Source organism: Meles meles, chromosome 14 (genome assembly GCF_922984935.1).
Source record: "Meles meles chromosome 14, mMelMel3.1 paternal haplotype, whole genome shotgun sequence".
NCBI classification, from domain to species: Eukaryota; Metazoa; Chordata; class Mammalia; order Carnivora; family Mustelidae; genus Meles; species Meles meles.
In genome coordinates this window covers 76053299-76068131 of record NC_060079.1, presented here as the reverse complement: position 1 = coordinate 76068131, position 14833 = coordinate 76053299, and the positions used below count along the sequence as shown (strand labels likewise).

The following is a 14833-nucleotide window of genomic DNA, read 5'->3' as shown; positions in this document are numbered from 1 at the left end:
TCACCCACTTTGCAAGGTTCTAACTGGTGTGCACATCTGTTTGCACCATGATTTTTAAAAAATATTTTATTTATTCATTTGACAGTCAGAGACCACAAGTAGGCAGAGCAACAGACAGAGAGAGAGGGGGAAGCAGGCTCCCCGCTGAGCAGAGAGCCCGATGCTGGGCTCAATCCCAGGATCCTGGGATCACGACCCGAGCCGAACGCAGAGGCCCAACCCACTGAGCCACCCAGTTGCCCCTGCACCATGATTTTTAAGCCAGAGTTCTGTCTGGCATGATTTGCTATATTGTTGACATAGAATTGTGATCAGGTCCAACATATGGCCTATGTACGCATAACTTGGGGGCCAGGCATGTTGCGTGGAGGAAACGTCAAGGAGAAAATTCAGAGAGACAACACTAATTCAAAGCACTTTCCTTCAGTGTGATTCCCTAGAAATAGGTAGCCTAAGGAGCCGAACTAGAACATGGCTTTGAAAATATGTGTTTAAATATACACGGCGAAATGTTCTAACTGCATAGTCTCAATTCCAGAGGCTTAGTTCTTCTTCAAAGATTTTTTCTTCTATTTATTACACAGACATGTAATGAAAACAAATCCCCCACCTTTTCCATAGTAAGAGATGATGAGACTCTGCTAATTTCCTAAAAAATAACTCCGGATGTCTTTTCCTGCATAACAGAAGCAATGTAGAATAGAGAGCTTCACCTGTCTCACTCATTCCAAATGATAGAAGATACAGATAAGGAAATCTAAGGCATACTTGGGACAATATCTGTCAGGTTATTTGAGCAACGGCTGTCCATGTCGGAGGGAGTGAGAACCAGAGCTGGGGTCCTGCACGATCAGGCCCCCTCTCAGCGCTCTGATCTCAGTGTCCCCTACCCTGGCGCTTGCCCCCTTGACTCCACCCATGGGGCGTCTTGGCTGTTCCATGGACACACAGCCATTCCCTGCGCATCAGGACCCACCCCTTCTCTGCAAAAGCACATTTCTGCAGATGCCCCATGGCCTGTAGATCCTTCTCTCATCTTCGCTCAAATAACAGCTTCTTATTGAGGCCTGCTGTGACGGGCCAAACGCGGAGACTTCTAGCACTCTCTGTCCCGTTTCTTTTTTCTTTTCTTTTCTTTCTTTCTTTCTTTTTTTTTTTTTTTACCATGGTCCTAAACATCTTCTAACACCATCCCGTATTGTCATTCAATTTTTATCTGTCTCCCCTGACTAGATCATCAGCCCCGCAAGAGCTGGATTTTATCCTTTCTTTTTGCTTTTTTGCCATATGCCCCAGCAGTACAACAGTGCCTGGTGCATAATTGGTCCTCAATAAATATTTTTGTTGGAAAAAAGATACCCTTTCGAGGGAAAAAATACCCTTGCTAAGATGACTGTGGTCATTAAAAATGTATAATTAAGATAAAGATATTTATTTACTACCTTACATTAATAAATAAAGATATTTATTTCAGCTTTTCTAAAAACTGTTTTTGGGCCTTCCAAAAACATCTTCCACTTTGATGTGTATTTTATTGTACTTCTAGCATTCCAATACAGTGAGATACAGAAACGCACAAAGAGAAGACAGTGAAATCAAGATGATCCAGGAAAAAAAGGAACAAGCAGAAATGAAAAGGTACGGGGCGCGGCGGTCTTCCTGGGCTCTCGCTCTGGAATGACAGCCTTTCCCTCAGCCTTCCTGTCTGTGGATTTGCCCTTCCAGGAAAGTGCAGGAAGAGGAGCTGAGAGAGAATCACCCCTACTTCGACAAGCCGCTGTTCATCGTTGGGCGGGAGCACAGGTTCAGAAACTTCTGCCGGGTGGTGGTCCGGGCACGCTTCAACGCGTGAGTATATCCACTTCAGCCGGTGTTCGAGCTGCGTCGCACAAACAGCAGGGGGGTTGTCACACCAGCGGGGGGGGGGTTGTCACACCAGGAAGAAGGAAACGTGTAATCCTAATGGGGTCACGAGATAAACCGTGGGCTAATTAACCATGCTGCTTCTCTCTTGGCCGAGGGGCCGACCCGGTGCAAAACAATCAGAGGTTGCAAGTCGTTAACATTTATATAAAACTCACAGTTATAAAACACGGAGCAGTCATTTTTACGTGCCGAGTTTAACAGTCATCCAATACGTTTTTGTTGGCGTTACCAACTCCGCATTTTGTTTCGGAAATACTGAACCAAGAGTGGACTGAATGACACGGGAAGGTCATTGTCCACACCTTCTTTCAGACTTGTGGTTTCTTCGTGGTGAAAATACCCTGATTGGATTATTCTGGAATACTGTAAAATAGAAGTAAAGTTGACTAGTGCTTCCCTTACCAATTATTATGAGAAGACAGCCCTCCGGCCAGTGTCTCTGTCCCTGCCCACGTGAGCTGTGTTATGAGGCCAACAGTGTGGTCGACCAGGAGGACACTGCATTTGTGACAAGGCAAGGCAATGTCAGCAGGCAACCCGTGGATGAAATGGAATTTTTGTCCTGCTTAACTTTAGTAAATATCCTGAACACCTTAAGAGTCTTGGAGGAAGTGTGAAAGCTTTCCATCTACATCGTTAGGCCTTCCCCAACGCTGTTATTAGCAGCATATCATAATCGCTATGTGTTATGGGCTGAACTGTGTGTGTCCCCCTGCCCCCAAAAATTACATATTGAAACCTTAACCCCTAGTACCTCAGAATGTGACTTTATTTGGAAATAGCCTCTTTAAAGAGGTAATTCAATTAAAATGAGGTGATTATGGTGGGCCCTAATCCAATATGACTGTTGTCCTTTTGAGGGGGGCATTTGGACACAGACACTTACAGAGGGGAGACAATGTGAAGATGAAGGGAGAAGATGGCCAGCCACAAACCAAGGAGGGAGACCTAGAACAGGTCTTTCCCTCACGGCCCCCAGGAGGAACCAACCCTGCCCACACCTTCTGTTCAGACCTCTTGCCTCCAGAGCTGAGAAAAAGTGTTTCTGTTGTTTCAGCCACTCGCTCTGTGCTACTTTGTTACAACAGCCCTAGAAAACTAATACAGTGTGGTAATATTCCAGGACTGAGGACACCTCGGGAACCATCTGGTGTCATTTGTATCCCCCCCTCCTCCAACAGAGGAGGACACTTAGGTCAGCCGTGGTTAAGGGCTTGGCACAGGGACATGAGGTAGTCTTGACTCACTCTGACTGGCCGTCTAGTGTTCTCTCAGATGTTCTAGCAAGACTCTCACCATTTAAAGCATCTGAGTCATAGTGATTCAAACTTCCCTGAGTTTTCACACAGTAAAGAAAGAAGCTGGTAGTTGAGAGTTGCTTTGATCTGTTCCTCAAGTGAGTGTTTCGTCTGGAATTAGCCTGTTGGCTGCCTCCACACTAACACCTAACGGCTAATTCTCCACCTCATTTAGTGTGGACCTACTCCCTTTTGTCAGCTCTGCAGGTGACGTGGACCGAGGGAGACTCTCTTATACTCGGGAGCACACACACAGAGACTGCCATGGGCTCCCAGAAAGTGAAATTTAGAAGTGGGGGCTCCAAGAAATTCCACATAAGTCACTCTACAAGATCACGGTTAAACGTAGGGAGCAGAGCTCAATTTAATTTCTGGAGGTTTATTTGAACAATCCTGAACTTTTTTCAAGAACTCTTTGAGGAAAGTTCTTAAAAGGCTAAAGCAGAGATTTTAACGGAGTGTTTTTAAATGGAAGTCAAAGTTTTGTCACAACCATGTCAGAAACTGTTGACTGGATTCATGACTTCCCAAATCAACTATTTTGAGAAATTTTAAACTTTCCTCTCAAAACATCAAATTCTGATTTTTCTGTCATCTCATGTTCTCTGCCTTGGAAAGTCACACAGTTCCCGGAAATGTAATTGTGCAGAGGATATGAAAGAGATTTTAGGTAGAAAAGATGTTTATAAATACCGAGCTGCCAAGCGAGAGCACACTTGCTATGTTGCCCAAGTTTGTGCGTGTTGTCTCTTCCAGATCTAAAACAGATCCCGTCACAGGAGCCGTGAAGAATACCAAGTACCATCAGCTTTAGTAAGCATCACAAAGCCCGTTTTCCGTGAGCTTTTGAAAGTTCCATGCACCGTTTTATGCTGCATAAAAATGTAGAGATTCTTGTTATTTTCTTGCCATGTCGTGCTAGGAAATAGACAGTGAGGATTTTGAAATAAATGCCAGTCACATGTATAGAATCACTGAAAGGTTTTCTGTGACTTGCGTGGCCTTCCCTGAAGCGTCCGTTCCTCGTTGTGTTTGGTCTTTGGCAGTGATTTACTGGGATTGGTGACTTACCTGGACTGGGTCATGATCATCGTGACCATCTGTTCCTGCATTTCCATGATGTTTGAGTCCCCCTTTCGAAGAGTCATGCATGCCCCGACGTTGCAGGTATGGCTGCCACATCTCAGTCCTCAGCTCAGCAGAAAACTCGGGGCTGCAGGCTTTTCCCTTCTTGGTGACCCGGCTGCCTCTCGCCCATTTCAGATTGCTGAGTACGTGTTTGTGATATTCATGAGCATCGAGCTCAATCTGAAGATTATGGCGGATGGCCTCTTCTTCACTCCAACTGCTGTCATCAGGGACTTTGGCGGAGTCATGGACATATTTATATATCTTGTAAGTCTCTGGTTATTTGCTAAATGTAAGATGTTGTGACTTTGAAACTCTCCGGCCTTTTTCAGTACAAGAGAAAGATATGTGAGTTCCTTTAGATGTGATTATTGAGTAGTCTACCGCTGGCAAATGAAGGGCACGCATGTGAAAATCTAAATGAGAAACATTCAAAATTTCCATGGATATGGTTCACGTACATCAATCACATTCTTGTACATCTAAGACGTACATTAATAAGGCCTACGACAGAAATCTCATTTGCACCCCATAATCCTGTGGCTCCCATACTAGAACAAACAAGCAAACAAATAGACAACCCCCCCCCATACAATTGATTGATGAGCTCCTCATTGCCAAAAGCAACCAGACATGAGGGGGATTGGACCTTTCTTTCAATTCCAGTATACAAAATACCTGACTAGACCAGGTGACCATTCAACTCTTCCGTTAAACTGAATCGGGAAACCAGAGGAAGGGACTCAAAGAAATTTCATTTTTTCCCTATGTCCAAGAAGGCATAAAGTCAGTGTCTTTTCCAACATAACAAGGAGGATCGTGACCACTGACATGCAGTATCTTTAGATTGCCCATAAAATAGTGAGAATCAGGGCAAGCATGAGGGTTGGTATCCATGATCAAAGGAATTCCAACCTGCATTTCGAGTGTATAAGTTAAAATAAGGAGCAGAGTGCACTGGGGATACACACACACACACACACACACACACACACACACAGTGTGGTCACCCCTATGTCACGCCTGCGAATAGCTGACGACTTTCCTGGGCCCCACTAGCAGGTGTAGACTGGGTTCAGAGCTCAGAGTTCAGAATTAAGAGATCGAATATATACCCAGTGAATGCTTGTCCTGTGGGCCATATGGAATCTCTCGTTCAAGGCCAGTTGTATACACTTGGCTCTCAGTGTCGATAGCGAAAGTTAAATTGTATAAATTCTAGGGATTGTTCCCCTCACTAGGTGAGCTTGATATTTCTCTGCTGGATGCCTCAAAACGTGCCTGCCGAATCCGGAGCTCAGCTTCTAATGGTTCTTCGGTGCCTGAGGCCTCTGCGGATATTCAAACTCGTGCCCCAGATGAGGAAAGTAGTTCGAGAACTTTTCAGCGGCTTCAAGGAAATTTTCTTGGTACGTGACACTTGCCCGCTGCTTCCGGTTCGCTCAGCCTGGGTCTGGAATGAAGCTAACGAGGGGGCACAGGGAGTCTCGCTAGCGGGGGGCTAAGTCTGCAGTGTTCATCGCCGGGGGACTGTAAAGGCACTAACAAAACAGCACACGCTCGGAACCCACGCATGCTCTGACTTGTTGGTGCGTCTAATTCAATGGACATTTTTAGTGAAAGTCTGATGAAAGGAAGAATACAAGAGGTCGTATTTGCTAACACTTCCATTCCTAACTCGTGACCCTAATTTTTATTCTGGGTTGCACTTTCCTTATCTAGAAATTGAAGATAAGCCTCCGCACCATCTATTTCACAAATAGTAGTGGTTAACCTGTTTGGGCTCCTTATTTTATTTTGTATGTCCCCAGTTACTTACGGCATAGATTTTGTCTCTGATCTTTGGAGTGTTAACATAAAATGACTTAAAAAGAAACTTAAAAAAACTTTAAGAAGAAGTGAGGTATACCTCACTTTAAGTAGCCTCAGGATACAGGAATGAATACTTGAAAATGGGGAGAAAACATTCTTTTTAGTTGGGCAACCCTGATTGAGGGTCTTCCAGAGCAATGCTGCAGAAAAAAACCGATGAGTTGGAAGCTCGTTGCTCCCAATCATTACAGAAGGATCCGTGCCTTACAAAGGAGTGATCAAAGGATTCTTTTTATTATTGATGAGTTCTGCTCGTGCACGGAAAACATGAATTAATTTACATAAGCTTATTTTACATCTTGCTTTCTAAAGACGCACATACGGGGAGAGAACAGCTGTGGTTACAGTTGATTCTAGGGTATTTTAAAGACAGGTTGTGAGGTTTCTCTAGGTACAGAGTCGCTAATATGTTTTTAAAGATGTATTTGAAATCCCACATTTTCTTTGTGCTAAAACCACAACACGGTGGCTTTTCACCCAGCTGGCACTGAAGGAAAAAAAGGATATTACCTGATATGCATGCATCTTGGAGCTGTGATAGAATTTAGCAAAGAATTTATCTGTGCCTTTCTCCTGATGATGTTTCTGTGTGATTTTAGTATATTTAAGGTGTATGTTTAGATGATTTGATTCACCCGGTCCCCAGATCAGTGGTTTTGTTCAGTGTTTTCCCCTTTGCCACTTTTCTCTGCTGAGACCAAGACACCATCCAGCAGAGGGAGCACTAGTCAATTAACAGGCTTGCTTTTCAGGACCCAATGATCTCCCTCCTCTTGATGCCCTCACTGCTCACAAGAAAGCCGGACCACTGTCTCTCTCTAATCTATGTTCTGCTGATGGAGATAGGAATCCATTTGGAGAAAATGGGGAAAATCTAATTATTCAAACACTTTTCTTCGGTTTCATTAAAGTGTCGATTCCAAAATCAGAAAAACCCAAGTCATATAAAAAATATTGTCTTACCTGAAAGTCACGTGTTTTTATCCCAAAATCCAAAAACTGTTGTTAATTCCCTCCTTTTAACATTCCAGCGAGGCTAACTGAATGACCCGAGGTGGAAGAGTTAGACGATACCCTGAAAAGACCAAGGGTTTCATACTATGTTCTCTGAAAAGTCATGTCCCTATCCCTGCTCAAATCAAGCCTACTGTTGAATTTCTTACCCAGAGATGTGACATCTCACCAATTGTTTTTCAGGTCTCCATCCTTTTGTTGACATTAATGCTTGTTTTTGCAAGCTTTGGAGTTCAGCTTTTTGCGGGGAAACTGGCCAAGTGTAATGATCCCAACATTATTAGAAGGGTAAGATTGCTTTCTGTCTTTTGGGATTTAAATTGAGGTAATTCGCCACCTCTCGGTCAGCACGTGCTGAGGCTACTTTGAGGACCCCTCATGAAACTGAGAATTTTCTTCCTGCCAACTCCTTCTGCCTAAAGCGGGCACTGTGTCTCTTCTGGCTAGCTTGTGGGATTAAAAGCACACCCCAGATTATTCTACTCTCCTGCTGTTCTGGCATGAGCCTCTGTTGACACCTGAGGCACACTCGCCCAAGATTCCAGATGCTTGTAGCCGTGAGTCTCAGATGCTCTCCCTTTGGGCCTCCCCTAACTAAATTCTGCCTCTGTTGTCTCAGAAGACTCGTAGCAGCAAACAGCCCCACAGAAAGGACAAGAGGCAAAGTCCGAGTGTCATACCACTGTTCAATGCTTCTCTGCTCCAGCTTTCTCTCCACTGGGAAGTTCAGAATCTTCCCCAGTAGGACAGCTATCAAAGACCCAAGCTTGACCCCTTCTGCTTCTGCCCCTTGCTTTGTCTTTGTTCAGTCAGTGTTAGTAAGAGGAGGCGGCTCTGGACAAGCCCAGTGTTTCAGTAGCTGAAAGTCATGAAATGAACACGTTGTGTCTTGGGTCAGGTGGACAGCTCTCCTCCAAATATCCTCTCGAGGACCGTTTCTTTTGTCTTCCTTCTTTGTCTACCCTTGGCTGTCTTCGGAGTCTTCTCCATTTAGCTGGCAGATAGGAGCACAGAACCAACTCCGTGTTTGAGGGTCACAGGCTGAGTCCTGAGGCAGCACACCTCTCTTCTGCTGGTGTCGCTGGTAAGAGCCTGGCCTCCAGGGCCAGATGGGAGAATGTCGTAGGTAACTCGGTGACGGAGCCTGCAGAAAGACGGACACGTGTGGTCATAATTAGCCATACTGCCACACTCTCTAACGCCTTTTCTCTTTGGATCCTGCCCCGGGGTACAAGTGGATTAAAAAAGAATGAGCCACATACTGCTTAGGGACAAACAACAAAAGCATTTCCTCTTTCATTCTGGTGAAAGAATATGCCTTACGTCCATTAAAATGCATGTGCCCGAAGGCTGAATAGAGCCTACCTATAACACATACTTCTCTATTTCCAGCAACTATGGCTATCTCACAGAGATTTTTCGTTGGTATAAAAATGTCTGCATTTTCAAGGCCACTGATTATAAAAATGATTCTTTCTCGGATGGTCGTAAAATACAGGTCACATCTTTGTCCAGTCAAAATACATTATCGATTGTGTTCCACCGAGGATTTCAGGAAGGGACAGGACAGAAGAGACACACTGGGTCAGGCCCCACCTGCATCGCCAGAGGTTCCAGGAACATCGATAAGCCTAAGAAGACATAACATGGAACATGGCGTAAAGGTCATGGTGAACCAAAGTAGCCAGCGAGGGGGGCGGTAAAGAGCTGATGCTTTCATCCCCACGCTCGAGTCAGGAAAGCAGGCTGGTTTTAGATTCACACGGGATGGAGGCCAGAAAGATGACATTTCAAGAGGAAGCCCAGAGGACATCTTGCCGGACTCAGTGTCTTAATAATGGCTAAGCGTATCATGATTTTACATTATCTACTCATCCACACAACAAGCTAGAGATAGAGGAACAGAGGCTAAATAACTTGCCCAAGTTCACCCCAAAATAAGTGGGGAAGGTATGACTCATGTCTAGGCAGCCTGGTCCCATGGTCCCTGCTTTTAACTAAGATGTCAGAACACCTCACCCTATCAAAGGTGGGCTCTCGTGGGCTCAGAAAGACAACCTGGAAGGAACCATGAGGCCAAGTACATCAGGGGGCCTCTCTCTGATCCAGCACCACACAGCCAATAGGAACAATTTTGTAGGTGAACGTGTAAAGTTACTGTGAAATGATAAGTGCAGTATATTTTAACTGACAAAGTGGCCTATGGAAGGGTCAAACTGTGCCATCTCATACACACCCAGGGACAAAAACTGGCAGGATATACGCCCAAAGGTCAACTGTGTTAGTCTTTGGGTTATGGTAGGTAAGTTTCTCCACGCCTTTTAAGTTAAAGCAGTATTATTTGTATAAGAGGGCTGTTGTTTTAAGGGATGTCATTGGAAATCCAAAGGGAAATAATGTTGGTATTAACTAAACTGTTGGAAATAAGAATGGAAAGGAGGCCCAAGCAGGACAGGGGAAAGCCGTAGACGATTCTGAGATCTTTATGCCAGGATTGACGAGGTGCTAGTCCATGGACAAAAATGGGGAAGGTTGGAGAAAACAAGTTTGAAGGTGACTTAAGCAGGTTAAAATTTGAAGTTCCATCGAAATAGCCAAGAGCATACCTGTTATAGCCAGGAAAGGGGTTTAGGTTCAAAACACGACAATCACAGCCAAAGACTCAAAGATAAGACAAAAAGAAGAATCAAGACAGAAAATGAGTGAAAAGCTTCTTACTCATGTTTTAAAATCTTCTAAAAACAATGCTATTAGAGATACAACTCACATACTACACAGTTTACCCTCTGGAAGTTGTACAATTCGATAGTTTCTGGCATAGTCAGAGTTGCGTAATAGTCAGTCTTAGAACATTTTTATCACCTCAAAATGAAAGATTGTCTTTGAACCTCTCCCCCCCTTTTACCCCTGTCCCCCTGATACTCCCATCTTCAAACAACCATGCACCTTCCCCTCCCTGTGAAGCTGCTCACTTTGGACTTGTATGTGCGTGCAGTCACATAACATGCGGTCATCAGTGGCTGGCTTCTTTTATTTAGCACAGGGACTCCAAAGTGCCTCCACATTGTGGCCCATGTCAGCCCTTCCTTCCTTTCTAGGGTTGAACTCAGTATTCCGTGACGCGGCTACACCATTTTTTTTTTTTTTTATGTTTTCATCCACTGATGAACACTTGGATCATTTCTACCTTTTGACCATCATAATTAAACTACTTAAAATAATAATGTCATAAACATTCATGGAACAGGTGTCCATGAAGATATCTGTGTTCATTTCTCGTGGGTAAAACCTAGGGGTGGAATTGCTGGGTCCTTCAGTAAAGCTTTGTTCGGTCATTTGAGCACCTGCCACACTATTTTCCAAAGTGGTTGCACCATTTTCCCAACCCTCCAGCAGTGTGTGAGGCATGGGGGTCTCCGGGGGATAAGGGAATACAGAGGATTCCAATTTCTGCACATCCTTGTCGAAGCTCATTATCTGACGTTTTGCTTATAGCCTTCTTAGTGGGTGGGAAGTGGTATCCCACTGAGGTTTATGATTTGCATTTCCTGGCTGACTAATGACACGGAGCATCTTTCAATGTGCTTATCGGCCACTTGTATGTCTTCCTGACAGGAATGTCTGTTTGCCTACTTGCGAATGTTTTCAGTGCAAATTTTCACTGCTCATCTCTGCAGTCCTTGTCCCTGTTTGCTAGGTGGCTGTCCACATCCCTGTTGTCACATAAAAACCTTTCCTATTCTAGGTTAAAAGTATTTATCTTTGATCTTTTAGGAGTTCATTGTCTGACCAGGCTCCCCTCCTTTTTCTTTTTCTCCCTATTTTAGGAAGATTGTAATGGCATATTCAGAATTAATGTAAGTGTGTCCAAGAACTTAAATTTAAAACTAAGACCTGGAGAGAAAAAGCCTGGATTTTGGGTGCCCCGTGTCTGGTAAGCATATCTGAAAAGAATCCTAAAGAATGTTATATTTGTCAGTATAAGGTTTTGAATCAATACAATATGGCATGAAAAGGAATTTTGCTAGAGGGGCCACGATGATTTTAGGGAATACAAGGCAAAGCACTGAATTACCACAAGATGCAAAAATACAGTAAATGAGCAAGCAAGTGGCACACTGAGTCCTGTGTTGCTTCAAGAAACTAATGGATTATCATCCCAGTATTTTTCTAATACTTTGAAGTACGTATCTCGATTCATATGGCATTAGAAATTAGTGAGGCTTAAAAGACAAAGATTTTCTATGAAATTAAAACTAAACTTGTCCTGCATTTATATCTTCAAGGGTGAATCTGATAACCTTGTAACAGTTGTAGAGAAGCCCAGATCATAAAGCTATTTCAATTTCAAAACCCATTTTCATTGAAGGATTTCCATTATGGAAACACTGGAAAGGAGTAATCAGGAACATGATTATATCTCACTTTCTCTTTAAAATTCATTTTTCTTGAAAATGAGTTTTCAAAGCATTTACATCAAAGCTGGAAATGCCTAGTATCTTCTTTCTCATCCAGTTTACTAATGACCATGAATGAAATCTCTCGGTAGGCTTCGTTGATGAACCGAGTGTCCTATTAACTTCATTTGTCCTTTTAAGTAGTCGTCTGTTTTCTTTTTATTTCATGGTACCTTTTAGAATAACAAGTGAACCACAGCCACGACTCTCTTAGTCACAATTGACGTGTTCTACTAAATGTCAAAACTCTCTCAAAGAAATAGCATTTCACCCAGTTGTACCCTTAGGACTCACTGTTACCGGCTTTGGCATGTCTCTGAAATTCACTTTTATAAACAGTTCAGTACAATTTATACGGGGTTTTAATTTTTTTTAAATACCGAAGAATTATGAAAAAATAAATAAAAGATGAATTTGGATGTGTGGCTTGACTTGGAGAGGGAAGTGCATAGCACATGGCTATATCCTTATCCCAGTGCTTACTAGAAAAGCAGTCTAATTTACATGAAAATAAAATATTAAAGAAGCATAAAGAGTTTATTTTTTGTAAGGTGAAAATGCCTTATTACACCATAAATAATTTATTCATATCAAGACATCAAATGAGATTTTTTTTTCCTACTGTTTTGGAATTTTGGCAAAAGCCTCAAAGCTGAGTTCATTAAGAAATAAAGTTCGATTACATTCCGAAGAGAGCAACATGCCGATCCCAGAAGCACTGACTAAAAGATTGTCCTCTGCCAGCTCCTGTAAACCGAAACACTACGCTCAAAGACAGGGTCGTGGAAGTGAATGAATTCAGTAGAGAGCGCTGTGACTTCTCTCCCTTCAGTGTGGGAGGAAGTCAGGGAAGCTTGTCTCCCCAGCCAGTGGGAGGTCCGCCATGGGGACTGGGTCAAATCAGAGACGGGGAAGGTGAGGGGAGGTGCTGGTCTAGGCAAGCTGCCCTTCACCAAATGACAGGACAGGGTTATCAGGAGTTCCTGGAGGCCCCGAGGCATCATGGCCAGGGGCCGCCTGATCTGTGCCATCTAGATGGAGCTCGGCTGCAAAGGGCTATGTGTTCCTATCAGAGGGGCCATGGGTAGTTTCCAGGAATGAGAACTGAGGAATTACCCGAAGATGACCCTCAACAGGAACGACAAAATGGGACACCCTTAATATGGGAGAATGTTTCAAAACATTTCTATTTAGGTATAGTAGAGCCAACTGATCAAGAGACAATTACCACTGAAGGGCTAGTTTGTTACTCATAGTTCCCAAGAGGATGGGGGGGTGCGGGGAGCCACACGGAAGCACCAGGGTTAGTCATGGGCCACAGGGGAACCATGGACTGGAGGCTTTATTGTGGTTTCCCTGAGTCGGAATGGGTGAGTCAGGGCAAGCAGGCTTAGGATTGGCTCGATGAGGAACTTCGGTGGGCTCTGGGGCATGGGGGCTCGCCCCAGTGGTCTGGTGCCTGGTGAGTAGGGCAGGTAGACGTCGGGCTAGAGTTGCCCTAGAGTGTGGAAGCCTGATAAAGGAGGTAGTTGGGTCTGCGGACTTCGGGTTCGTTGGTCTGAATTTGAAAAGCAAACCCTAAAAACAACTCCTTCTGGGAGGTGGGAGGGTGAGGAGCAGGCTGGAGGCCAAGGCAGGGTGATTCAGGCGTTTTATTGAGTCGTCCAGAGCAAAGTGTGTCTGTCATAGGCATGTAGAAGAGACGTTGTGTTAAAGTATCAAGTTTACAGAAGGTAGGAACATGGCAGACAATACGCTTCATGAGAAGAACAGCTACTGGGACCAGAGCAGCCGTGGCTGGCGTCCGCCCGTGTAAAATGCATGCACTTGAACTCCATCTCTAAGTCACCACACCTCCATCTTGTAAGAATCAGATGGGGGTCTGAGGGGAGGAGGGAAAAGAGCGGCCAGAGCTCTCCTTCCCTCCTCAAGCCGCAGATCAGGGGGAGCGGCTAAGGAAGGAGTTCTTAGACAGGTCACGAGCACAAAGGTTGGATGTAGAACGGAGTGGGCTTTCTAGAATGAGACTCATCTTCTATAACTGAAACTGACCAAAAAGCTTTGGGATCTCCACGATGTCAGGAAGGGAGCTAGAACCCTCTGGAAGGTAGTGTTGGGAGAAAAGTAAGCCTGTTCCCAACAGTACCCTCCAGCATTCAGCCTGTTCCATAAAACCAGCTACCTGTGATTTTAAAGATTTGAATGAACTGACATGCATTGTTTCATGTAAGTTATTACTAGGGGTTTAGGGTTGGGCGGCATTTTAAAAGCATAAGCCAATAGACGGGGCATCCCTTGAACACCATTACAGTAGGGCTGGCCCGTCTGTTCCTTGGGTTAGTTTTAGGGAAATGAAAATCTTTTGTCAAGCGAATGTCAACCATAACCACGCTAATTTTCACATTTTCCTTCTTTAGTAAGATCCTCAAGAGTTAGCAGCCGAAATGTTATAATTTTATATTGGCAAATTTATGATTAAAAAAAACCTTCTATCTGAGGAATTAGCACTGGGGAATTCTTTGATAATTATAATTAAGAAGGGCATAAATATGCACTACCTAATTCAGGAGACAGCCGGGCTTCTCTATTCTGTGTTCAGATGAATACCTTCATTTTATTCTGAACCACTCAGACTTGATGAGATAAAATTTACCTTGGTAAAAAGTATAAAATATATATATATGTTATAAATACTGTGTGTTTTGTTTTAAGCAGAGGGTTAGGACATAGGAAAATGAAACACATCAGAGCAATATCAAAAATAAGTACTCAGTTGTTGTTTTTTGTAAGATTTTATTTATTTATTTATTTATTTATTTGACAGAATGAGAGAGCACAAGCAGAGGGAGGGGCAGAGGGAGAGGGAGAAACAGACTCCCCACTGAGCAGGGACCCCGATATTGGGACTCGATCCCAGGACCCTGGGTTCATGACCTGAGCCAAAGGCAGATGCTTAACCATCTGAGCCGCCCAGGCGCCCCAGTCCTCAGTTTCAGTAAATGTATTTATTATTGAGTGCTTACTGATCTCCAGACAGTACTCTGTCACTGGAGACAAGCTGTGGCCCCCAACCCCAGGAGCATGAAGTGCCGTGGAGAACAGAAATTAATATTACAAATAATGTAATGCAGTATGTTA

At 43.9% G+C, this 14833-nt stretch overlaps 1 protein-coding gene across 4 annotated transcripts in view; it reads left to right on the top strand.

Annotated features, from left to right (window-relative positions):
- NALCN (sodium leak channel, non-selective) overlaps window positions 1-14833 on the top strand; it is a 319112-nt gene that overhangs the window by 274727 nt on the left and 29552 nt on the right. For all 4 annotated transcript variants that reach the window (XM_045978577.1, XM_045978576.1, XM_045978575.1 and 1 more), the window contains 8 exons: window positions 1547-1638; window positions 1726-1848; window positions 3981-4037; window positions 4271-4391; window positions 4488-4619; window positions 5594-5761; window positions 7422-7526; window positions 11066-11172. In XM_045978577.1, the coding sequence (XP_045834533.1) occupies window positions 1547-1638; window positions 1726-1848; window positions 3981-4037; window positions 4271-4391; window positions 4488-4619; window positions 5594-5761; window positions 7422-7526; window positions 11066-11172 (905 nt within the window). The remainder of the gene's footprint in view (window positions 1-1546; window positions 1639-1725; window positions 1849-3980; window positions 4038-4270; window positions 4392-4487; window positions 4620-5593; window positions 5762-7421; window positions 7527-11065; window positions 11173-14833) is intronic.